We start from the raw sequence: 26887 nt of genomic DNA, 5'->3' as shown, positions 1-26887 counted from the left end.
GGATCCTGGAAGTGCTGTAGCATTTGCATGGGAAGGAGGCTGGGAATTCTCCAAGCTGTAACAACTCCCTCAAGTCGGGGTGCCAGCTAAGACACAGGATGCCCACGGCGTTCCATGCAATAGTAGGGGCCATAGTGAGCTTCTCGTTCACCTGGAACTCAAATCCAACTGGGTACCCTGTATTTTTACTGGTTCAATGTGGTGGCCCTGCTCCTGGGGCAGGGGTATGCCTGTCTTCTGCCCCTTGCTCACATCACTCTGAAAGAGGTACATCTACACAATAGTGACAGCAAGCTACCAGCAGCAACTGTTGTAGGAGACCTCAACTGAGCTAATTTCCCGCCTCCTCCAAGCTGCCTGAAGTTAGAATTGGAACCGACGATCCGGGTACTTCCAGAATGTTCCAAGTTGGAAGACGACACTTCACACAGTCACTAGCTAAGGCTGGTCTCTCGTGCTGAATAGCCATGTGGTCCGGGTGGTGCCCGTGGAGCCCAGGCTCTCCACAAAGAACCAGATGGCGAGTCCCACACCCAGCCGTGGGGCTGTGCTCACCCACTCCACGGTGCCGGTAGGAGAGTCACTTACTTGTACGGGATGTGTTTGCTGCCATTGACAAGAGCCAGGATGACGTTCCCCAGGGCTGACAGCGAGAGGCACAGCCCCGAGCCTCCTTCCCGGTTCTTGCTCAGAGCCTTCACACAGCTGCCAAGGTCAATGAGATGCAGGCGGCTGCGGCCTCCAGACACTGACACAAGAGAGAAGGAGAGAAGAGGGTCAGCTCCTGCAAACACTCACCTGGTCATCACGTAGTTCCTTGGGAAACCTTCAGAAAAAGGAAGAGAGCAAGGAAGAAAGTTCAAGTTCATGGCCCAGTAGGATAGCCCGATTAGATTAAGTGGGGGATTACAAATAGCATTGGTCCTCTTAAAAATTCCATCCACTGCACATCACTGACCTTCTAAAATCTACTGACACTCGAATGTGAAATAAGTAATTCTGGTAGGCTGAACCGGATGAGATTTCAGAGAAAGTCACGTCTACGTCAAGGTAGAGAGGTTTGTTCTGAACCGTGTTTTGGATAGCAGAATTCTGTACCTCGTCCAGTGAAAGCCTGATCGTCCAAGGTTGAGTATCTGCTTTGGTCGGTCATCAGATAGACTGAAACCTAAATCTCAGCTAAGAACTGGGTTGCTAGCCCACGTTAAAAACAGGAAGAAGTAACACCAGGTGCCGAGGGTTTGCCAAATGCCAGGTGCTGCACAGACATCAGCCTCATTAAATTCCCACGGTAGCATCATAAGCTAATTGCCATTATCCTTTTCTCTAATACAGATGAGAAAATAACAGTTCGGAAAAGTCAATTAACTTTCCTCTGAGTACTTCTGTTTCTGGCCGCCACGAAGCTGCCAGGGCCGGATGGATCATCTTCCCTGAAACAGCCAGAAAATGAACACAATGGGCCAAACAATTGTTTGCAAGGCACCGCCCATCAGGCAGCGAAGGCCAGGGTCCCTGCAAAGTGGGAATCGGGCCTATTGCTTGGTTTAGGGCTTTGAGAGTTTCTGTGCCATGGCTCAAGGAGAGGCAATGCAGGAGCAACCTGGTAGCTCCTGGAACTGAGGAGACAGAGCTTTGAGCCCAGGGAGACCAATGTGGCAATGGCCTACAGGGCAGAGAGGAGACACCTTGGCCGTGAGGACACTGGCCAGGGCTAGGGAATGGGCCACCTGACAAGGTGGGCTGTGGTGACACACAGAACCCACAGGCCAGGAAGAGCACCTGTTCCCACCACCCAGGATGGAAAACTTCAATCCTCTGGGGCCTTGGGTGCCACACTCAGAAGGCTCTTGCCTCAGCCTTACACTGAGTGCCGGCCTGCTCACAGGTAATGAATATTCAAAGCAAGACCAGAGGGGACAAATTGTTTCCAAGAAACTCAACCACATCCCCAGACAAACCAGGACAATCTTCACAAGTTACAAAAATATCCAGGACTCAATAAGCTAAATGCAAATGATGGCACCCAATGAAAAATAATCATATATGCAAAGAGGCAGGAAAAGGAGACCCATAATGAAGAGATCATTGAAACCAACTCAGAACTAGTACAGATGTTAGACTTGACAAACAGATTAAAGGTTGTAATTGTATTTCAAATGTTAAAGTTAAGTAGACACATGGAATAGACACATTAAAAGGATACAAGATTGAACCTTTAGAGGTAAACGACTCCAGTATGTGAGAATGCAAATACACTGGACAGGACTTAAATCAGATTAGCCACTGCAGAAGGAAAGCTTAGTGTAAGCTATTCAAGGGGCTGGGGTTGTGGTGCGGCAGGGTAAGGTGCCACGGGTGACATTGGCATCCCATATCAGAGTGCTGGTCCAAGTCCTGGCTGCTCTGCTTCTGACCCAGCTCCCACTAATGTGCCTGGGAAGGCAGTGGAAGATGGCCCAAGTCCTTGGGCCCCTGCCCTCCCTGTGGGAGACCAGGATGGAGTTCCCGGCTTCTGGCTTTTGCGTGGCCCAGCCCTGGCTGCTGCAGTGTTTGCGGAGTGAACCAGCAGTAGAAGATCTCTCTGCATCTCCCTCTCTGTCACTCTACCTTTAAAATAAATAAATAAATAAATAAATCTTTTAGAAATATATAAGCTGGGCCAGGTGCTGTGGCACAGCAGGTTAGGGCTCCAGCCTACAGTGCTGGCACCCCATACGGGTGCTGGTTCAGGTCTCAGCTGCTCCTCTCAGGTTCAGCTCCCTGCTGGTACATTTGGGAAAGCAGTGGAGGATGGCCCAAGTCCTTGGGCCCCTGTGCCCACGTGGAAGACCCAGAAGAGGCTCCCGGCTCCAGATCAACTCACCTCTGGCTATTGCAGCTGGGATGAACCAGCCAAAGGAAAAGACCCCCCCACCTCTCTCTCTAATTCTTTCAAATAAATAAAATAAATCTTTAAAAAATAAAAATATATAAGCTATTCAAACTGGAATATGGGGAGAAAATTTTAAAGTAAAAAAAAAATAACCTAGAGAAAAAATTTTAAGACAATTCCAAGTATGAGAATATGTATCATTGTAGTCCCTGAAGGAGGAGACAGAGTGTGGTGCAGATAAAAAACTTGAAGAAATACTGGTCAAGATTGCCCCAAATTTGATAAAAACTATAAAACCACAGAATCAAGAAGCTCAACGAGCCTTCAGCACAAGAAATATGAAGAAAACCTCACCAAAGTACATCATAATCAAACTAAGTGAAAACAGCCAAGGTGGGGAAAAGTACGCTGTATATAAAAGAGCAAAGATAAAAATGACTGCAGAGATAATACAACTAAGAAGACAGTGGGGCAACATTTTTTTAAGATTGACGGTTTTCAAAGTCAGAGTTAGTGAGAAAGAGAGAGAGAGAGAGAGAGAGAGAGAGAGAGAGAAACAGAGATCCTGCATCTGCGGGTCCATTCCCCAGATGGCCCCAATGGCTTGGGCTAGGCCAGGCCAAAGCCAGGAGCCAGGAGCTTCATCCAGGTCTCCCATGTGGGCGAGTTCGGAATTGGAGCAGCCAGGACACGAACCGATGCTCATATCGAAATGCCGGTGTCGCAGGTGGTGGCTTTACCTGCTACGTATCAACAATGTTTTTTAAGTCCTGAAAATTGTGGGGCTGGATGTACATACCCAGCAAAAGTATCATTCCAAAACAAAATGGAAACAGACACATTTGTAGACTTAAAAAGCTGAAAGAATTCACCAGAAGCAGACCCACAAAATACATATACAATGGAATTAAGAGTTTTGTGACAACCACATGGGTAAATATATAATTTTTCTTTACCACTAAATCTTTTTGAAAGGAATTTATTAAAAAAAAAAAAAACAAAGGGGCGGGTGCTGTGGCACAGTAGGCTAAGCCTCTGCCTATGGCACAGGCATCCCATATGGGTGCTGGTTTGAGTCCTGGATGCTCCTCTTCCAATCCAGCTCCCTGCTAATGGTGTGGGAAAGCAGCAGAAGATGACCCAAGTGCTTGGGCCCTGTACCTGCATGGGAGACCAGGAGGAAGTACCTGGCTCCTGGCTTCGGATCTGCGCAGCTCACTGGCCATAGTGGCCATTTGTGGGGTGAACCAATGGAAAAGGAAGACCTCTCTCTCTCTCTCTCTCTCTCTCTCACTGTCTAACTCTGCCTGTCAAAATAAAATGTACAAGGTAGAATCATTAAAAATGTTTAATAAATCCAGAAGAAAGTAAATTTAAAAAGAAATGGTGGGGTCAGTGCTGTGGTGTAGGGATTAAGGCACCACCTCCAATGCTGGCATCCCATACAGTGCTGATTTCAGACCTGGCTGTTCTGCTTCCAATCTGGTTCCCTGCTAATGTGCCTGGGAAGGCAGAGGAAAACGGCTCAGGTGCTGGGCCCCTGCACCATGTGGGAGGCTCAGATGGATTCTACATGGACCAGCTCTGGCTGTTGTGGCCATCTGGGTAGTGAACTAGCAGATAGAAGACCTCTGTCTCTGTCTCTTGGTCTCTGTTGTTGTGCCTTTCAATAAATATGTAAGTCTTAAAAAACAGCGAATGGTTCTCTCTCTCCCTCTCTCTCTCCTTTCCTCCCTCCCTCTCTCTGCCTGTGCCTCTCTGTAACTCTGCCTTTCAAATAAATAATAAATCTTTTTAAAAAAGTCAGTGTACAAAGATATTTGGGAAATTTCCAAATATTTTAAAAATCAACAATTCAGCTCCAAATAATCTCCAAAGAAGAAAACAAAATGGAAACTTAAAAGTGTTTTGAAGTGAGTGAAAATCAGAAGAACACCCCAGACCTGTAAGAAGTCCCTGACAATGCACACAGGAGGAAGTGAGGGGTCAAGTGCCTGAGACAGAGAACAGCATCTCAGAGTGAGGACCACAGCTTCCACTGAGATCAGCAGATCACATACAAAATAAATATCAGGAGAGAAAGAATCACACAGAAGCAGAAATCAGTGACATAGGGAACCAAGTATAATGGGGAAAATCAGTGAAAACAGAAGCTGGTTATTTAAGATCAAGGAAAGTGATAAATCTCTAGCATGACTGACGTGGAAAGAAAGATATAAGTGATCAGAATCAGAAATGAGAGAGACAGCCTCACCTAGCGTTTCTAAAGATGGCAAAAGGACAACAAGGAACATTCACCAGTAATTTAGACAATTTGGAAGACTGGGCAAAGTTGTTGAAAGACACAAAAGATTGAAGCTCACTCAAGAACACAGATACTACCAATCTCCTGATATCCATTAAGGAAAGGGAGCTGTCATTAACAACCTTTCTACAGAGTAAACTGCAGAGCCAGAAGGCTGTGCTGGTGAATGAAACATCTACGAAGGAAACACCAGTGCTGCCCACACCCTTCCTGAAAACGAAACAAAAAGGAATCCTCCCAAGTCATACTAGGAGATAAGGACTTAGCCTGACAAGAGCAAATGAAGACAAGAAAGCTACAGACCAGCACTGCTCGGGGACATTAATGCAAAATATCTAAACAAAAAGTCAGAGAATCATATAAGAAAACTGTATCTAGAAACATATAAAAAGGATTTCACACCACTGGCAAGTGGGATTTATTCCAGGAATGCAAGGTTGGTTAGCAAAAAAAAAATCTAATTTATCTTATTAGCAAACTAAAAAGAAAAGTTATGTAATTCTCTCAGTAGATACAGAAATAGCACTTACAAATCCAGCACCCATTCCTAATCAAAACTTTCAGCAATGTATAAATAGACTGCAACAGCCTCACCATGATCAAAAGAATCTCTAAATATTTCACATTGTTGATGCTACTGAAAATGGCATTTTAAAACTTAAATTTCCTATTGTTTGCTATCACTGTGCAGAAATACAAGGATACGTTAAAAAGTTCATGGAAACTGGTAGCCAAAGATAAGCTTATATTTGTGCTCAGAAAATTGCAATCCTTGTATGACTAATGCAGGCTATGAAAAAACTGCACATGAACTTTCTAAGTTATTTTTGGACAAATATGAAGTTCTCTTGTAATTCTAATCTTACTGGTGAGAGATGAAAGGCCTCCACTCTAAGGTCAGGGACAAGACAAGGAGGTCCACTTTACCAGTTGTATTCAGCAATGTACTACAAGTTCTATCCAACACGAAAAAGACAAGAGAAAGAAAGAAAGGATGGCCAGATTGGAAAGAAGTCAAGTTGCCCTTATTGGCAGATGACATAATCACCTGTGAAGGGGCCAGCGCTGTGGCGCAGCAGGTTAACACCCTGGCCTGAAGCACCGGCATCCCATGTGCTCCACTTCCGATCCAGCTTTCTACTACGGCCTGGGAAAGCAGTAGAAGATGGCCCAAGTCCTTGAGCCCCTGCACCCGGGTTGGGGACCCAGAGGAGGCTTCTGGTTCCTGACTTCGGATCAGTGCAGCTCCGGCCATTGTGGCCAACTGGGGAGTAAACCATCGGATGGAAGACCTCTCTCTCTCTCTCTGCCTCTCCTCTCTCTGTGTAACTCTGATTTTCAAATAAATAAATAAATCACCTATGAGGAAAACCCAGTGGAATTCATAAGAAAGTTACTTGGAACTAGTAACTGAATTTAGTAAGGCTGCAGGATGCAAGAGCAGTTGATAAAAACCCATTGTATTGAGGGTACTTTGAAAAGGTTTCTGAAAAACAGAATGAAAAGTTTATATTTTTGCAAAAGACTTTGAAAATTCATGCACAGTTTTTCGATGCCGTACATTTTCCCACACATAACAGGATTTTAATTTTCTGAGCACAAGTATAAACTTGTATTTTATTTCCAGTTTCCATGAACTTTTTGAAGTGTGCTTTATTTCTATACAGTAGTAGCAAACAATAGGAAATTGAAATTTTACTTATTTTTTTACTTTTTTTTTTTTACAGGCAGAGTGGACAGTGAGAGAGAGAGACAGAGAGAAAGGTCTTCCTATGGCCGCCGCGGCCGGTGCACCGCGCTGATCCAAAGCCAGGAGCCAGGTGCTTCCTCCTGGTCTCCCATGCGGGTGCAGGGCCCAAGGACCTGGGCCATCCTCCACTGCACTCCCAGGCCACAGCAGAGAGCTGGACTGGAAGAGGAGCAACCAGGACAGAATCTGGCGCCCCAACCGGGACTAGAACCTGGTGTGCCAGCGCCGCAGGCGGAGGATTAGCCTAGTGAGCCATGGTGCTGGCCTAGAAATGGAAATTTTAAAATAGCATTTACAATAAAATAAAAATATAGAATATCGAGAGGTGTTAGGTCTGGTGCTTCAGGATCCAACGGTCCCAGCTGCTCCTCTTCCAATCCAGCTCTCTGCTGTGGCCCTGGAGGGCAGTGGAGGATGGCCCAAGTGCTTGGGCCCTGCACCCGCATGGGAGACCAGGAGAAGCTCCTGGCTCCTGGCTTCGGATCGGCATAGTGTGCAGGCCGTAGCAGCCATCTCGGGGGTGAACAATGGAAGGAAGACCTTTCTCTCTGTCTTTCTCTCTCACTGTCTAACTCTGCCTGCCAAAATAAATAAATAAATAAAAATGTCAGTTCTATACATTCAATGCAATCCCAGACTCCCAGCAGGCTTTTCAGTTAACAATTGTTTTAAAAACCCTATTTAGAACGTGACTCTAGAGGCCAGCACTTTGGCACAGCACATTAAGCTGCAGCCTACAATGTTGGCATCCTGTATGAGTGTGGTTTGAATCCCAGCTGCTCAGCCTCCAATCCAGCTTCCTGCTAATGTGCCTGGGGAAGCAGCGGAAGATGGCCCGTTACCCATGTAGGAGACCTGGGTGGAGATCCAGGCTCCTGGCTTTGGCCTGGCCCAGTCCCAATAATTGTGGCCATTTGGGGAATTTGGGGAATGAACCAGCACATTGAATATATCTCCAATTCTCCCTCTCCCTTCTCTGTCACCCTTTCAAATAAATAAGTAAATTTGAAAAAAAGAAAAAAGTATGTGATTATAAAATTTATAAGGAAATGCAAGGGACCAAGAATAGCTAAAACAACTATAAAAAATAAGAACACTGGAAGACTAACACTATCTCATTTCAAGACTTATTGTAAATCTACCATAATCAAGACAGTGTGGTGTTGGTATAAAATTAGACAAACAGATGAATGGAGCAAAACAAAAAGCTAGAAATAGACACATGCCAATATAGACAACTGATACGTGAGGAAGGTAATTTAGTAGACAAAGTTTTTCCAACAAATGGAACTTGAACAACTGGATATTCATTTGCAAAAACAAAGAAAAAATCTTGAGCACACACATTGCACAATATACAAAAATTAACTAAAAATGGATCAATAACCTAAATATAAAACCTAAAATCATAAAACTTTCAGAAGAAAGCATAATAAATCTTTTTGACCTTGAGTTAGGCAAACATTTCTTAGAATTGATACCAAAAACTGCCACCACTATTGTGGCATAGTGGGGAAAGCCGTCACCTGTGCTGCCAGCATCCCTATGGGCTCTGGTTCAAGCCCCAGCTGTTCCATTTCCAGTCCAGCTCCCTGCTAATGCACCTGGGAAAATAGTGGAAGATGGCCCAGGTGCTTGGCTCGCTGGACCCACGTGGGAGACCCTGACAAAGCTCCTGGCATTGGCCTGGCCCAGCCCTGGCCACTGCAGCCATCAGGGCGATGAACCAGCAGATGGAAGATCCTCTCTCTCTCTCCCTCTATCTCTATCTCTACTTCTTTCTCTGTAGATTTGACTTTCAAATAAATCAATAAATCTTAAAAAAAAAATACCCAAAGCATGGTTCATAAAAGAACATACAAATAAACTGGATGTTATAAAAATGAACAGCTCTGTTATTCAAGACACTAAGAAAACAAAAAATAAGTGCAGAAATCATATATATATAAGACTTTTTTTTAATCCAGAATATATATATATATATATATATATATGGAGCTTACAAAACTTAAAGATTATAAAAGTAAAGAAAGATAAAGGATTGGAACACATACTTCACACTAAAGAAGATGTGTGGATGTTAAATGGACACATGAAAAGGGGCATATCATCTGTTATGTTACAAGGGCAAAAATATAAGAACTGATCATACCAATGGCTGGTGAGGATGTAGAGAAACTAAACTCCCATACAGGGATGTAAAATGGTATAACCACTTCAGGAAACAATTTGGAAGTTTCTTTAAAAATTAAACATGCAGGGGCTGGCACTGTGGTATAGAGGGTAAAGTCGCCACCTGCAGTGCTGGCATCCCATATGGGTGCCGGTTCAAGTACCAGCTGCTCCACTTCTGATCCAGCTCTCTGCTGTGGCCTGGGAAAGCAGTGGAAGATGTCCCAAGTCCTTGGGCCCCTGCACCCATATAGGAGACCCAGAAGAAGTTCCTGGCTCCTGGCTTTGGATTGGCACAGCTTTGGCCATTGTGGCCAACTGGGCAGTGAACCAGCAGATGGAAGACCCCTCTCTCTCTCTGCCTCTCCTCTCTCTGTGTAACTCTTTCAAATAAATGAATAAATCTTTTTTAAAAAATTAAGCATCCATCTACAATATGATCTAGCCATTCCAGTTCTAGGTATTTACCCAAAAGAAAAATATAAAAATATAAAGAAGAAAAAGAAATATACATGCATACAATGTTTTATACATGAATGCTAATAGTATACTTATTTGTAATAGCTCCCAAGTGGAAACAACACAAATATCCTTCAACAGGTGGGAGGGGAAGCAAACTGTGGTATATCTAGACAATGGATCATGATCCAGAAATATAAATAAATGAATTATAGATACAAGCAAAATGAGTGAATCTCAAAATAATTGTGCTAAATCAAAGAACCCAGATACAGAGTACAGTTTGTATGTTACGATTCCATTCATACAGAACTCCAGGAAATGCAAACCGGTACATAACAACCAAAGAGGGAAGAGTGGCTGCATGGGTATGGCAGGTAGAGGGAAGAGGAGCTGGAGGCAGGGATTACCAAAGTCCCATGGACCCTTCGAGGAGTGATGGATACGGTCATCATCTTGATGTGGTGATGGTTTCATGGAGATGCATATATATATACACACACACACATATACCAGATACATATGGTACATATGATAAAACGTACTGTACCCAATCATACAACTTACATGCATGTAGTTTATTGTACCCTAAGTGTATCTCATTAAAGCTCTCAAGGGAAACATGCCCATGATCACAGAGCCAGGAGTAGCACTAGGATTCAAACCAAAGTCCGTCTGATACCACACCTGCACTCTTTCTCCCACTCCATGGAGCAGCTGCTTCCTGGGACAGGAGCTGCAAGGCCAGTTTTCTGACCCGGTCTCAACTCCCCTAGGGCAGGGCGGGCCCTTGGCATGTCACTCAGCCCCTGACCATCTCCCTTCCTCCCCCTCATTCAGCAGGCAGCTAGCACACTTCAGGCCTATGGAACCCTACCATTTCAGGTGGCCCAGCTCCACCATCACACCTGGCCTATGCCAGCAACTCTTCCCTCTGCCTTTCCCCCTTCTCTGCAGAGTGAAAACTGTAAAGGCAGGAGTGGAGACTCCCAAGGTCTTTTGTAGGAGCCAGGTAATTTGGAGCACAGTTGAAAGGTGTTAGTAGAGCAGCTCACAGAGGGGTGGGACATGGGCGTGCCCAGGTCTCGGCGGGTGTGTGAGGAGCTGACGGGCAGTGTGGGCATGCATGGTATCTGGGCACATCAGCAGGAGGAGCCCGATGGACAGCATGCTCTAGGCACTCCATGCTCTAGGACGAGAACATTCTGGAACCTATCCTACCCCTAACCTTCTCTGTCCCATATGCCCCCAATTCCCACATCCAGTTCTGAGGACATGGGGGATGAATGCACACAGAAAATACAGCATTGTTATTTTGACTCTCTGGCTCCCCGGGGGACATCAAGGACAGAGAACTTTTTATATGGATTTTGTTCACCTCCAACTATCCCCAGATAGGTTGTTTCTCTTTTATCCTATTTTGTATCATGCAAGATGGGGTCATGGCAATGTGTAAAGAGTTATTTTTAAAACAAAATATCATCTGTTTTGCAGCCTAATAACATGGACAGGAGGAACTCAGATATTCCACACACCTCAGACTAACAGGCAAAGCCAGGGACCCACGTGAACTCTCAGACTCTAACAGTCCATTTGATGTAATGGAATAAAATGCATAATGTGCATGTAGTGAAACAGAACAGAGAATAAAAGGCACAGTTTAGACTGTGCTGAAGAATCATATCATCAAACACCTGTAATTATATCTGCACGACTGAAAATGAGGGTCATATTTAGACAATGGAAAATCTGCTCTCTACCCACTATGGTTGCAGTAGTCACAGAATTCTGAATTTCACACACAGTGCTTCAGCTGGAGTGATGCAAGGTGAGTGAGCACAAGCCATGTGTTAGTATCAAGAACTTATCTCATGTGGAGGCCAGTGTTGGGGTGCAGCGGGGTTAAGCTGTCGATGTGAGCCAGCATCCCATATTGGAGTGCCAGTGTGAACCCCGGCTGCTCTGCTGCCGATCCGGCTTCCTGCTACTGCACCTGGGAAGGCAGCGGAAGATGGCCTGAGTTCGTGGGCCCCTGCCATCTATGTAGGGGACCAGGATGGAGCTCCTGGCTCCAGGATGCCTACATCACAAACGCCAGCCTCTCTAGGGGACTCTGATACATAGCACTGTTGTCTGGTTTGTCTCTGCATTTTGGCTCCCCAGGACCTGCATCCTCATCAACAGGTCAGCTGTGTTTCCTCCAACACCTATGCCTACCACTTGTACTTGCTGAGTAATAAACCAATAAAGTGGAATTTTGTAAGCAGAGTTAATATTTCTATAAAACCCAATGCTTTGGAAAGATGTGACAAAAATCAGTTTTATCTCTGTTTTATTTGATTTATTTGAGAGGCAGAGAAGCAAAGAGGGAGTGAGCAAGCAAGACAAGCACTCCCATTTGCAGGCTTATCCCTCAAATGTCCACAGCAGCCTACAGGGGCCACATGAAAGCCGGGAGCCCAGCATGCAGTCTGGGTCTCCAACATGGGAGGCAGGGATCCAGCTCCTTGAGCCATCCCTTGTCACCTCCCAGGGCACACACAGGAAGGAGTCTGGAACTGAGAGCAGAGTCAGGACTCCATCCCAGGCACTCTGTTAGGGGAGGAGGGCATCCCAAGCAAAGTCTTAACTTCTAGGCCAAAATGAGTTTTTTTTTTTAAGCTGATGCAGATGTGTGAGTGACACATTATGGAGCAGAAAAAAACCTTAAGAATCAAGAAAATTGGGGGTTGCCATCCCATATGGATGCCAATTCAAATCCTGGCTGCTCCACTTCCAGTCCAGATCCCCACTAATGTGCCTCGGAAAGTGGCAGAGGATAGCCCAGGTGCTCGGGCCCCTGCACCCACATGGGAGACCTGGAGGAGGTTCCTGGTTCCTGGGTTGGCCTGGCCCAGCCCGAGCTGTTGCAGCTGTTTGAGGAGTGAGCCAGCAGATAGAAGATCCTTATCTCCATCTCCATCATCTCCATCTCTCCCCCCTCCCTCTCTAACCCTGCCTTTCAAATAAATAAATCCTCAAAAAAATCTAGAAAATATCTATTCCCAGTTAACTGCACAAGTATGTTAAGTTCTTGAATTTCTTTGGAGAAATTTAAAGCAAAAATGAGACTATGAGTGTGGCTCCCAAAAGTCAGAACTTTTAGGCTGAAAACACCTCAAAGAGAAAGCCAGGGCTCTGTATTGTGAAACCAGTGAATAAACATATGCTTTTATTTAGGCTTAGGCAATAGAGATACCATTTTTTTTGACAGGCATAGTTAGACAGTGAGAGAGAAAGACAGAGAGAAAGGTCTTCCTTTTTCCGTTGGTTCACCCCCCAAATGGACGCCATAGCCAGCGCACTGCACTGATCTGAAGCCAGGAGCCAAGTGCTTCCTCCTGGTCTCCCATGTGGGTGCAGGGCCCAGTACATGGGCCATCCTCCACTGCAGAGAGCTGGACTGGAAGAGGAGCAACTGGGACAGAATCTGGCGCCCCGACCGGGACTAGAACCTGGGGTGCCGGCGCTGCAGGCGGAGGATTAGCCTAGTGAACCGCGGCATCAGCCAGAGATACCATTTAATGATCTGCCTTGTAACCAACTTTTTCAATGAACTGACCTACCTGATTATTACCTAAGAGGGCTTCTCTGAACTTCTAGCACCTGTGTGGTCTCTCTGAAACGAACCATACTAGAGGAGAAAGAAATTCTGTTTTTAAAATACAACCGCCATTCCATCTATCTGAGAAATGGGGACCAAGCACAGCACCAGAACTATGGTACAAAAGTTGGAACATAAAGCAATCTGTCTTCAAGGAACTTGCAGCTGAATGGGGCTTGGATAAACACACCAGTGCCAAAAAGGTAAGATCGCAAAGAAAGCAGGTGGCACGCCCCATGCAGGGCTGGGAGGCAAGGGAGCAGGGTGTTTGGCAGAGGAGAAGCTGGAAGGTGGACGAGGCAGCTCAAAGGGAGGTGGGGTGGGAACAGGTTCTCTTTCTTCATTGTTGTAACTTTTTTCCTGTCCTCTTTCCTTCCCCATTCAGGCAACCCTAACCATGATGGTAGGACAGTCTGGAAACACAGAAGGAAAAATCAACAGATGGGGTCCCCATGGGCAAGGTCCCAGGAGACACAGAAGGGGCGGGGAGAAAGACAGCAAGTGGACAGGAGCGGCAGACCTATGGAGTCGGATATCGATTCTACCCCAGAGGGTTAAAAATCAAGATTGTGAAGCTAAGAGGCGAGCAGCAGCGGGAATACACCAGGTTAATCCTGTCTTCTGATAACCGCTAGGAGTGGTAGGTGGGGGCAGGTGGCTTGAACTTCGGAGGTGCTGGGGATGGGAAGCCGTGAGAGGTTAGCATGGGAGTTCCAGGCTGTGCTGTCTGGGATACTGCCTCCTGGCCAAAGTTTCAAATAATTACAAGTCTGAAAAGTTCAAACCTGTCACTTCATCACCCGCCAAGGGGAGAGGCGTGCCCTGGGTGTGGGAAAGAGCTCGCTGCCGAGTGCTGCCAGGGACAGCAAAGGCCCAGCTCTGCCTCCTCAAGAGGCACCCCATACCTGCCACCCAAATGGTGCATCACTAGGGTCTTCCCAACCTCATGGCCCTGGGCAGGGCTTTGGCCAATGGCAGCCATTCTGGAAAGAGTGGTTCATTGCTGAAGGGAAACGGAGATTAAGCAATGAGCCTGACCAGACGTCACGGGGCGTGGGCACAGATGCACACCCGAGTGCACACACACTCTCAGGTGTGCACACACAGCCAGCCCAGTGCACCCTGGCCTCTGGCCTTCCCCTGGACACAACGAAGAGAAGGAATAAATCAAAACCTACTGTCATTCCTGACTCGACTCTGGGCAATAGTTACTTGCAAGCTTAGATTACTCATCCAAGTGATGCTTTTAAAAACCACTTTTTTAAAAAACACTTTTATGGGGCAGGTGTTTAGCCTGGCGGGAAGGACACCAGGTAAGATGTCCATATCTTGTATCAGAGTTCTTGGGATCAATTCCTGGCTGAGGCTCCCGACTCCAGCTTCCTGCCAATGCAGACCCCACTAATGCAGGCAGCAAGAATGGCTCAAGTAACTGGGTTCCTGCCACCCACAGAGGACACCTGGAGCGAGTTCTTGGCTTCAGCTGGCTTTGTCCCAGTCCCAGCCATTACAGACATTTGGGGTGGGAGTGGTGAGCCAGTGAGTGAAAACACGTGCTCGCTCACTCGCTCTAGGGCTTAATCAGTTTTCTTCAATCTTTATCAACAGAAAGGCAGCATTTCTGTTCCATTAACAAACCTGAACTATCCCGAGTTCTGTGCTGCTCCGGGTGCCGGATGTGCGCCTCGCCGGAGGAGCTGCAGATCATTAGGGTTCAGGTCTCCTTCCTGACACGGGAAGCCCCTGGAGGCACTCAGGCCAGCACAGACTTAGCTGAGCAAAGTGGAGGACACCTCCCACGCCAGGTGAAGAAGCCATCAGCCCCACTAAGCACCCCCCCCAGCCTTTTAGGCCAGGGAGGCGTTTTAAACTTTACCAAGTGCTATCTGCCAAACAGTGAGACATCAACAACTCTCTATGCTGCCGGGGAATGTTTAAAACATTGATGTCTGTCCACATACACGTGGCTATCAAGCGCACACACGTGTAGGCGATTCAGGGATGCGCACCCCCAGGGTACACTCGTTCTCGCAGCAGAGGTTTCTTGGAATCCACCATCCAAGCCTCCAACGGCCGGCCCACAGCAGCTCTGCTTCCTGCTTCCCTGCAGAGAGCCTAATTAATAAACTTTCCCTTAATTGAGTTCTGACTGCCAAGTCCACAGGGATTATTACTCATATATAAGTAAACAACATTTCCATTTTAAACAACACTTCAAATCTTCTCATTACATTTTAAACAAATATAAATTCACCCAAGTCAAGCAAGCAGGAGACAGGGGTGGGGATTGGGGGGGTGGGATTCTGGCCTGGAGCCCCCCTTCGTGGGGACACAGGGTGCTCGGGCCGGCAGGAGGCGCCCCCAGATCTTTCTCAGCCTTAGCCGCAGTAGCCTGGACTCCCCCCTCCCTTCTTTGTTCCCATCTTCCAATACATTAGAAAGTAACTCAAAGAGCTTTTGGAAGCCATTAATGGTATTTGCCTTTCCCTTTAACCTGAATCTATTATTTAAAAGCAACTCTCTCCTACAATTTAAAAAAAGAAGACGAGTTTGATGTTAAAAATTTAATAAGTGCCCAGGATTCTTAAGTACTGGTTTGGGATGGATCGCTGGGGTTAGGGAATGTCCTAACCTGAACCTCTGTGCAAGCTGAACTCCAGGTTCTTACATGTGAAGTCCTTTAATTAAATGACTCCTTGCTCTTGAGCTTTCTTCCTTCTCTCAGATTCCAAACTAAACGCAGAGCCACGAACTGAAAAATCGAGAAACTGTAACACAGCCTTGTTAGGTTGAGAGCCTACGGGACAGGACGGGATGAGACAGGGTGGGAGAAGGAAGATGAGGGGTGATCCCACCTCTGGGTTCTTCTGTTCACTGCCATTTGGGTCCCATTTGGCTCAAGTTTCGGGTCTTTTGTGAGTGACCCTTTGCTGAAAGTACAAGGTCCCACAGCAGGCTCTGATTGCTGTCATTATTTTTATTGACAGCTGCTTAGAAGAAGGAAATAAACATTTTCCCAGACCCTCACATGCGCACTGCTCAGACGTCACCCAGAAGGAAGAGCGAGGCCAGGATTTAAAGCCAGCTCCCAGACCGTGAGGAGAAAGTGCATGAAATTCCGTCGTGGGTTTAAAGGTCTGGATCTGGATCGGCTCACCCCGGGCCTAATCCCTTGTTTCCTTCTGTAAGGATGTTATTCTAAACAGAAGCACTCCACACAGTGCGAAGTCTCACATTCAACAAAGTCAGCTCATCCCTGACCACACCTTCCTCGCCAGCACGGGCTGTCCGGAGAGATCTGAGCTTCTGCCGCTGGTGCCCAAATCTGGGGACTCAAGTCTCCACTGCTAGGGCAGCAAGCTCCAGCCCCACCTGAGGGTGCTTTCCTGTAGTTCTGGGGGGTGGGGCTGGGGGCGGGGCCAGGGCGCCAGGCCCAGCCACAACTAGAGGAGCAGGCGGCAGCACACAGGGCTCTTAGATGTATTATGCAAATGAAAGAAGCCAGGCACACAGGGCCACGCAGGCACCACATGAGTCTAGGGCTATGATCTCCTGGATGAATGCAAAGCCGGCAGGATGAAAAGTCAGATCAGTGGTTGTCAGAGGGCTAGGGGTGGAGGGAGGGGCTGATGCCAAGGGACAAGAGGGAATGTCATATGGTGATGGCGCTGTCCTGTGCCTCCTCAGCGGTGACAGTTACATAACTGGATAGATTCCCCAAATCCTGCTAAAGACACAAAAGAAGGAGCCTGTCCACACATGCCTGTTGAGTGTCTTAATTCCAGGCTTCATCTAGAACACGTGTGTTGATTGCCGCCGGCTTATATCAATTGGCTTTATAATTTCCAGGCCAGGGTTAACCTCCTAACTCAAGAGCTGGCTTGTTTTTCCTGCATCCGGTGTCCTTGGGACCACCCCTCAAGAAGCCCTGGGGCCAGCTGTCTGTTTTGAAAGCCCCACACGGCAGACGTGGAATGAGGCCCTGAAGGCCACAGCAGGCTGGCCCAGGCCCAAGGCCCACAACTTACCTTAAAAAGTCCCCCTGGGTCTCCCCTGAGACACCTGGCTGGGCATTGGAATGCCAGCGCTGGGCTGGGAGCAGACTCTATGTGAAAGACAGAGGATGGAGAACTGCACCAAGGCCCGGGGCCGCCTTTGGCCAACAGCCAAGAGGGGACTGATAATGGCCGTGTGAGGGTCCCGGCGGTGCAGCTGGCTCCCAGGGCAGGAACGGAGCCGGGGCCTTCACAGTGAAACCCCCCGATGGCCACGACCAGAGGGAGGCAGCCAGAGTCCAGATCTGATTTACGGGCTGTTTGGACAACATGACTGTTTCTTGTGGGTCCATAAAACGGACTCAAGCTAATGGTTAGTGGCGGATCGCCACTACGTGTTGGGTCTGTCCCGATGAGCACCTTTATGGTTTGGGAACAGAAAGATTCTGTGCTGTTTTTCTTCGTCGGTTTGTCCTTGCACATTCCCACGGCCACCACACTTGTAAATTATCTTTTCCATAGCAGACCTTCTGCCTCGAACACTTGGGAAGTCAGCTTGAGCCCAGGCTTTACAATTACCTCGAATTGCAAACCCCTGAGCTCCAAGGAAAGATCAGGGCTCCCCGGATCCCAATGAGGAGGGGCGGGACGAGATGCCAACTTACTTCCGCCTTTCCCGCTCTTCTCCATCCGGTACTGGTAGATGTGCAGGGTGAAGAGCATGTGGGAGTTTCGGTGGTCGTCCTCCTCGCAGTCCTGCTGGCTGCTCCGCCGGGAGGCGATGGCGGCATCCAGGAAGAAGGCGGCTTTCTCTGCGGTGGGGGCCCGCAGCTCGCTCTGGTTCTGCAGCTGAAAGAGAGAAGCCGAGAGTGAGGCTGCAGCTCCAGGAGGCTGTGCCTGTCACTCATGCCCAGGGTGGGGCGGGGGAGGGAGGTGGGGTTCATGGCTCCATCCGGCCGGCCATGTGCAAAAGCCACGTGCCCCTCGATGGCTGAAAGCGGGTCCTGCGCTCACGCCCAGTTCCCAGCTTAATTGATTCATTTCTAAGAATTAACACTGAGCATGCTTCTTGGATGCAACCCGTTTTTACCCATTTTACAACTTAAGGAGAATGAGTAAATAGCAGGTGTGAAAAACAAATGGTCATATGGGAGTGGGCAGTGGGAGCAGATGGTTCGTTCTGATCTCCACAGCGGACAGCAAACCACCACTCCTAGGAAAACACGAGGCTGTGACTGCACCCTGAGCTCAGAGGTCAGGTTGTTTGGAGACAACGAGACTTGTGAAGCGTGCTTTTTGATCTGACAGCACTGCAGGAGCCCAAAGAAGTAAAACAACTTGGTTAGGTCTCACTTGCCTCATGACTTTTCAGATCCGGAAGCTAATATCAGGTTGCATCTACTATTTTCATCGTAAACTAGAAAATGCACAAGGCACTGAACCACGCAAGATACCTGGCTGTCTCATTTGTATCTTAGATCGGTTTTTAACTTCAGTTTATGGATTCATGATCACACACACTAAGTGATTAAAGAGCGCATGCTGGCCTTGGTGTCCACAAGCTGGGACAGCTGCAGTAAACCTGAATCCTAAAGCTTACCAATGGGACCAGCGCTTGTTTTTTTTTGTTTGTTTTTTGTTTTTGTTTTTGGTGGCAGAGGGAGGTAAGAGAAAAAAGGAAACTCATCTTTCTAATTGATCCAGAGAGCTGATGAAGAGGACTTGAGGTTGGTAGAAACTCTGACCATTTTTTAATTTTGTTTTTTTTTTTTTTTTTTTTTTTTTTGACAGGCAGAGTGGACAGGGAGAGAGAGAGACAGAGAGAAAGGTCTTCCTTTTGCCGTTGGTTCACCCTCCAATGGCCGCCGCGGCCAGCGTGCTGCGGCCGGCACACCGTGCTGATCCGATGGCAGGAGCCAGGTGCTTCTCCTGGTCTCCCATGGGGTGCAGGGCCCAAGCACCTGGGCCATCCTCCACTGCACTCCCTGGCCACAGCAGAGAGCTGGCCTGGAAGAGGGGCAACCGGGACAGAATCAGGCGCCCCGACCAGGACTAGAACCCGGTGTGCCAGCGCCGCAAGGTGGAGGATTAGCCTAGTGAGACGCAGCGCTGGCCAACTCTGACCATTTTAAACTCTGTATCTATGATTTTGAACTTGAGAACCAATATTTGGAATCTGAGGCCAGCGAAGGCTTGAACTTTAAAGAAAAAACTATTGGGTTCATGGTTTTGTACTTGCTACAGAAAAGTAAACCAAAGAAGTTGAAAGATTTCTCCAGAAGAAGAATTAGACAATATTATGCTTTTTTCTTCCTGGCCTTCGGCTCACCAGATCTTTCACGCAGTGGACCTGGGCAAATGGGGTCATGAACGTGAATGGAGGTACAAGCTTATTTGAATGTCTGGGTAACGCTTGAGAAAGGAGTGATGGCAGGGCACCACCGATTCCAGCACAGGTGCTGTGGAGGCTCCGTCTGAGCACGTCTTGGGCTTTAGAACATCAGTTCTCAAGGTGCGATCCATGGTCAGCAACACCAGCCTCACATATGCACTTGTTGGAGATGCCTAGGAGGGGACCACCCCAGACCTGCTGAGTCAGAAACACTAGAGGTGCAGCCCAGCCATCAGGCTCTTCACAAGTCTTCCAGCTGACCCTGGTACAGACTAACGAGGATTCACTATGGAAATGGCAGGGGCAGGGCATGATCAGGTGTGAGCAGGTGACATGCCCGAGGCCAGGAGGGCAAACAGTCCCAGGTGCTTTTCTGACAGACACCTGTGTAAAACTGGTGGCATCTGGGTAAACCAGAGAACAAAGCCGCCTGCTTAGACAGGGAGAACGGATTGTTGTGGATATGAGCGAGGGAGCCCGGAGTGCCTCTGGCTGCCACTGTCACACAGCAAGGCGGACACCCTCGAAACAGGCGCAGCATCCCGCACAGGCAAACTGCAGCTTCTCTTGGCTTCCATGGGCCTAGCAATTATATCATGGTTCTAATTAGAAAGTGGTTATTAGTTTCTCCTATAGCACTGCTAATATGGTTGTAAACCAGTGCCAGAAACCCAGTTTATAGAGCCATAAACAGCCCCAGTAACGGCCACAGCTATTTGTGCAGAGCACTAAATATTTCGGTTTGTTGTTAAACAAAAGAAAGATTGTACTCTTTTTTTTTTTTTTTTTAAAGGAGCATAAAGAAAGTGAATTCAATTCCCTCCCAAATGCTCCAACAATTGTGGTTCCTGCTCACTGTCAATTAGATTCAAGGTACAAATATTTAGGTTGGGCGAGCAGATGGCCCCGCAGCTGCAGGCCATAAAGCTCCAGTCCACTTTAAAGTAAACACTCGCCAGCCTCCTGGTTTACACGGGGAGTGATTCACGGGCTGCTCTGCCCTCACCCTGGGGGGCTGAGCTGAGCCAGCTCGGGGCCCACCGAGCTCCACAAGCAGTCACCTGCGTGCCGCAGATGGGGTCCTCGCAGAGGTACACGCCTGGGGACTGGCCGTCCTGCAGGCTGCCCGTGGCCACCTCGGACAGCAGGTCCCGGAGGTTCTCCTCCTTGCCCCACACCTCCACGGCTGAGATCCGGACAGAGAAACGGGCTCCGGTCTTCTCCTTCCGTTCATTGATGAGCTTGAAGAGCCAGGAGATGGCACAGGGGATGATGCCGAGATTCTGCATGGAGTCATCCTTTCCGATCATGGTGTAGGATTTTCCTGGACGAGCAGGGGGAGGAAGAAGATCAACGTGAGGCCCAGGCAACCCTCTCTGAAGCCTCAAAAGCAGACGCCAAGGACACAGAAGAAGAGCATGGGAAAGTGGGGGAAAGGCGAGGAAAACAGTAAGCAACTGACAAGGACAAAAAAAAAAAAAAAAAAAAAAGGCATGACCGATTAAATGGCTGTAATAAAGAATGCAAGAGCCCAAATGACAAGATTCCGTCGGCGTGTTCCGGGCTACCCAGTCTCTGCGCTGTTTCACACAGAGTCGGAAGGCAGGCACTTCTGAGCACTACTGAGGTTCTTCTTATAGCCACCGTACAGATTAAACCGTCACACACTTTATACCCTTCCTCCGGTTAAACGCTGTGCATATCTTTATAGCAAGAGCAAACTCCTTTAAAATCAGGATCTGCTTTGATCTGAGATCCAGATGAGATGGGGAAGACACAGAGTTAGAGAGAGAGAGCGTGGGCTCCCCAGCCTGGCTGAGCACTGGCCTCTGTGCCCTCCAAGGCCCTGTATGGGTCTCTGCCTGGGGATACATACCAGAGCTCCCCAAGTGACCAACTTACCAAGTGCCTAAGGCAAGGCCTGGCGAGCAGATGGCCACAGGTCAGGGTTGAGGAGGCACCACAGGAAGAGTCAAGTAAAAACCGTCGTGGGGGTGTTCCCCTGCCTTCCTTCCTGGGCACTTCAGCTCGCGAACATTCTGGCAACTTCTAGAAATAAGGTTGCTTCTAGACATTTCCTGACATGGTTCTGGGCTTTGCTTGGAGGTGGCTCCTCTGGCTTTTCTGGGGATACAGGGGCCCTGTCTGCTTCCCAAGCCTTCCCTGCTGAGGAAATGTACATCTTCCCGCTGCCTTGTGTGTCTGACTCCAGCCTGGGCTGTGTGGGAACAGCGCTGCCACCCCCTTGTTCATCTCTGTGGCCTTCCAAGTCTTTTCTGCACCAAGCACCTATGTTTCAAAAGCCGAAATGGTGGTCTGTGGTCTTTCAGTCGAGCAGCCAGGGAACACTAACCTTGCCTTTGACCGGCGGGCACTGGGAACCATTCCACAAGCAAGGGTGGGGCCCAAGGAAACCCAAGCAGAGCCAGACTGTCACTCACCCAGCTTGGCATGGCCGAAACAGAACACACAGCCGTCGGCTCCGTTGACCACAGACTGGATCACCTCTGCCACGGTTCCGGCACACACTTCAGCCTGCAGACGCGAGGGGAGACGTGAGTGGGGAATGGACCACAGGACTGAGGCACGGTTAAGCGACATTAACAGTGAGTCTGGCTGCTGGGCTGCAGGATCCCAGCTCTGTGTCCCGATGTCACTGCTTTCCTGGATGGGCTAGCCTCTACCACGGAGCTCTGGGGGAGCTCGCGACCCCTGGGGACCTCCCAGCCCTGGCAAATCTGAGCACCACACACGCTAAGTGCAAATCAGCTAACTGCTAATTCATGGGACCGGGCAGGAGCAGGCTGGGGTAGGGCTGCCTACTCTCCCCTATTCTGCCATTCTGGCCTCCTGGATGAGGCATTTAAATGCCCCCATCAGGGCCCTCTGCTCTCCACACACCCACGTTTATGGAATGGACCAGGCTTGTCGGTGGGAAACAGGTGACAGGCCACTTAGGAGAGATAGTGAGAAACACAGCAGCTCCAAACGCAGGTCTGTGATCTGCCTACTTCCTCTCCCGATCCTGTTCCTGATTTTCAGTCCACGTCTTGTTTTCAAAGCCAGCCTATACTCCCTTCCTATACACACACACACACACACACACCCATACACACACATTCAATGGACGAAGCCTCGTGGCCACAGGGCAGCCTGTCCCTGCGTATGCGCTCGAGCTGGTGTGCCTGTCTCACCTCCCACTTGTCTACAAACTCCCTGGGCAGGGAACAGGCTCTGGATGGGGTTTGCATGTCCCTACAAACACGCAACACTGCAGTGCTCTGCAAACAACAGGCACTCACTCGGCACGTTCTGTGGTCCAGTGTGGAGCTCTGAGAAATCCCTGAGCAAGAGGACAAGATGCTCCTGTGTCCCATCGCCTGCGTTTCTGTCTGAGGGCTGCCGTCAGGGCCCGGGCGCCTGGCAAGCACGGGGGCTCGGTGTCGCCCGGGCCCTGTGCCTCCCCGTGGGAGTCTGGACCCGGTTAGCCCCGGCCATGAATGCCGTTATTCAGCTCCAGGTTTCAGCAGCACAGTGAACTTAAGTATTTGGAAATCAATTTTCTGGAAAAGCACACACCTAACAACTGCCTATTGTTCTGGGGTGGTCGCCTCAGCAGCGCTGCTGGGGGGTCCTCCTGGGCCACTGGGTGGCAGAACAGGGTTGTGTTCTGGATCTTTCCACTGGGTCTTCCATACCCTCCTGCCCCACCCCAGGATGGAGGCACCGAGCCCTGAGAGTCGGGCAGCAGAATCTCAATGGAATCTGCCAGGCTGAGGCTGCTGCCCCGTGAACTCTGCCCTCTTGGGACACAGAGTGAGATGGGCGTGGGGAGGCTGAGGACCCATCTGGAGCCGTAATTCAGCCATTTTTGATTTCCGTCACCGGGGTGAGCACTGGCTGTTTGTGGACCACACAGCTGCCACTGTGCCAACTATGCAGAGGCCAGGGGATGGAAGAGACACTGGATGACCTCCGAGGGCCCAGCATGGGACAGCCATGCCCTGGCCAAGTTCTCCCAGCTGTCCACTGAGAAGAGAATGGGCATTGGCTTTTCCATGTGGGGTTAGTTAAGAGCCGAGAGTGGCCCCTTGAGGCCCTCTGCTGTCCCTGCCCTGGGCCTGGAGGGACAGGGAGCCGGCCCAAGGGCAGTCTCTTCCCCCACAGGGCTGAGACGGACACGCACTCCCACCCCCCAGCCAGATTCTGTGACGTCTGTCCCAACAGTGGGCGGCCAGTGACTGCATGAGCCACGTGGCGTATAAGGAGCAAGGAGGAACCAGGCTGTCTGAGTCACTGCTCTGCCTGCGGAGCTGACGTCCTGGGAGACTGGGGGCGACTTCTGCTTGCCAGGCAAGGACCTGAGCACGAGGCCCCTGGGGGGCTTACCTTGGGGGCTGAGCTGGCCCGTGACTGGCAACGTGAGACTAACCCTGATGATGCAACCACAAAAACAGCTAACACTAATTGAGCACTTCCTGCGTTCCTGGCTCTTTTCTAAGCACCTTATGTCTACATTGCAGCAGTGAGCCCCAGCAGCCTGACGAGACCCATTTTTGTCATTTCCTCATTCTGCAGGCCCAGAGAGGCTGAGGCACCTGCCCGAGGACATGTGGGAAGTGGAGACAGAGGGCACCAAAGGTTGACGGGAAGCCAGGACACCTGCCCAGGAAAGGGGCCGTGAATGTCGGATTGAATCTTTGAGGATCAGTGTCCTTGTCTGCTGGGTAAAAGTGGCACTGCCTCCCTTTACCACCCCACAGAATTCTAGGATGAGTCAGTGGGGTTCATAGATCTGAAACAGCTCAAAAACTGCAATTTAATACAGAAATGAAATTTACTACGACATCAGAAATTTGAACAAAACTGACGCATTCTGAAACGAGTGAAACTGCACCGCTGAGCACACCAGGCTCAGGAACCAAGCGTGAAATCCAAGTAAGACTAGCAATAAAAATGGCTCCTTTTTCTGGAGCAAATCTAAAACTCATTAATAGTCTACGCTTAATTTAGGATTTGCTTTGGAATTCTTACAACTTACTGAGATTTGCTTCTGGAAAGTTTTAATGGTGTTAATTAAATTCTGTGTAGGCAATTTATTAGACTCAGTGTCAGGTTTAAATTACTGAGCCCACTGGGTGGTGGTGCAACATTCACACACACACACACCACACACACACACACACACACACACACACACAAATGTAAGGAAGGGAGAAACCACAGAACGTATGCATGAAGCACTTGGTATTCTGATGGTCAAACTCTGGGGGAACCACAGGCTGCACTTCTTCAAGAATGGAGCCTACATCACATCTGTGTATGTGGGGTACCAGAGCTGTGTGAACTTGGGATTTCCTAGCCTCAGCTTGCAACATGAAGGAAACTAACAGAGGCTGCAAAGGGTCATGACAAGCACCGTCATCCTCAGGTGCTCCTACCGGTTGTGAGCTACCAAGATCACACAGACTTTTCTATCAATCCTGGGAAGTCCTAGAAATGTATTGCAAAGGTACAGGAGTCTGACACCATAACACAGGCAAACTAGGTCGCGGTATACCTGTAACCTAGGTTGTTCACTGGTTTCTTAATTCACTGGAGCTGCTAGAAGCTCCAGTTGCATCATCACTAGGGTCACAACTCACTGCTTGAGCCTGCTCCAGGAATGTTGGCACCGTGTGTCCCAAGCATCCCACACATACAATGCCGGTCATAGAGTCACACAATGGCGCTGATTCTCCACCCTGCCCCGCGTGGCTCTGCAGCTCTTCCAGTCAAGAGGAGTCTCCTCCCACCCCTTGAATCTGGGCCAACAGATGCAGCAGCAATGATTTTGTGGCAGTTCTGAGCCTAGGCCTCAAGTGGTGTATGTACTTGGGTCCTGGTCATGGACCTGAGAATGAGCCCAGGCTAGCCCGCTGGATGACGATGGCCAGTGTGGAAAAGAGACCAAATGACCTGGTCAGCCTTATCTTGGGCCAACCTAAGAGCAGCCAACCCCCAACATGTGACAAAACCTATGCAAGATCTGCAAAGCTATGCATCCAATGTACAGCTGATCACAGACACGCGTGAGCCAAGCTAGCACCAGAGGAACTGCTCTGCGGATCCACGGCCAATAAACGCTACTGTTTTAAGCACTGGATATTGGCATGGTTGGTACTGCAGCAACAGCTCACAGATCAAAGAGCTACCCCCCTAGCCTCTCTCTTTCCCCTCCACTCTGTACATCCAGGTTTCAGGACCCGTGGCAGCCTGATCAGTTCCTACACTTCAATTCCTGCCCAGGCCTACAGACCTGCCCGCAACACCAGCGCATTTCTGTAGGGCTCTAGGCCATCAGCTCATTGTAGCCCAGCTGCCCAAAGCTTTTAGCCCACACTCAGAAGCCCAGTTAAGAGCAGAGCCCTAATGGAGCAGCCACCAGCAATTGCCTCCGGCTGTGCCCTGGCCCCCAGCTCTGCTTGCTATCATTCTGTTTCTGAGTGCGGGCCTGGCTGTTTCCCCAACTTTCTTCTCCCTAGGCAAGATGCTCCACTGACACCCAGCACCAAGCTAAGACCCCAGGGGTGTGGCTGCAGGAACTGGTCCATCCCGGAGCTCCAGGCGACGCCCTCCCAGCCACAGGTCCTAGAAGGTAAGACAAGGCTTCTTGAGCCAACACTGCCTGGGCCCCCAAGGTGTGTACCCACCTGAGACGCATCCTGGGGGAAAACTGCATCAAAGGCAAACATCTTCGGAGGAACCTGGCTGCCTCTCTTCGGGAAGGCACCTTGCCCGCCACAAGTCAGGGGATCATACAGGGTGATCTGCTTCTTCCGGGGGTCCACCTTGAGGAAGGAGCTGGATTCGGAGGTGTCCCGAGCCAAAGTGGAGCAAATGCGGAGCATGACCTTCACCTGTCGGGAAGCACAGGGGAAGAGGACACGGACTAAGGCTCTCCCGCCACGGGAGCCCTCGCATCCTCGTGATGCCGGCACACGCAGCGCGCTGAACTTTCTCTTGATCAGTTATGAAGAAACGCACGAAGAACTGGCAACCTCCTCACTGGGCCACGGGAAACCTGATTTATTTATAATTAGCAGGTGGAATTCTTTTGATACGTCCATTGCTTTAATACCGAGATGGCACACGGTGTTCTTTGTCTTCCTGTTCATATAAATGGAAAATTAACGGTGCCCTAGTGGCCCAATTACAAAGATGAAGAGGTAATCAGGACTGCTAAGCTATAGGGGCTGGTGCTGCTCCCTCGAAGCTTACAGATCAATAAACCCCGCACATAAAAGTTAGCTCTGT

General features: G+C 49.1%; 1 protein-coding gene across 4 annotated transcripts in view; it reads right to left on the bottom strand.

The window, feature by feature from the left end:
- Positions 1 to 26887, bottom strand: part of KIF26B (kinesin family member 26B) — a 517449-nt gene that overhangs the window by 66900 nt on the left and 423662 nt on the right. For all 4 annotated transcript variants that reach the window (XM_051820805.2, XM_051820806.2, XM_008268162.4 and 1 more), the window contains 5 exons: positions 26284 to 26490; positions 22033 to 22126; positions 20653 to 20915; positions 17865 to 18048; positions 589 to 748 (listed from right to left, as the gene is read on the bottom strand). In XM_051820805.2, coding sequence (XP_051676765.2) covers positions 589 to 748; positions 17865 to 18048; positions 20653 to 20915; positions 22033 to 22126; positions 26284 to 26490 — 908 coding nt within the window. The remainder of the gene's footprint in view (positions 1 to 588; positions 749 to 17864; positions 18049 to 20652; positions 20916 to 22032; positions 22127 to 26283; positions 26491 to 26887) is intronic.

This window comes from Oryctolagus cuniculus, chromosome 13 (genome assembly GCF_964237555.1).
Source record: "Oryctolagus cuniculus chromosome 13, mOryCun1.1, whole genome shotgun sequence".
In the NCBI taxonomy this organism is placed as follows: domain Eukaryota; kingdom Metazoa; phylum Chordata; class Mammalia; order Lagomorpha; family Leporidae; genus Oryctolagus; species Oryctolagus cuniculus.
Note: the sequence above shows the minus strand (reverse complement) of the source record. Positions and strands in the feature narration are given on the sequence as shown.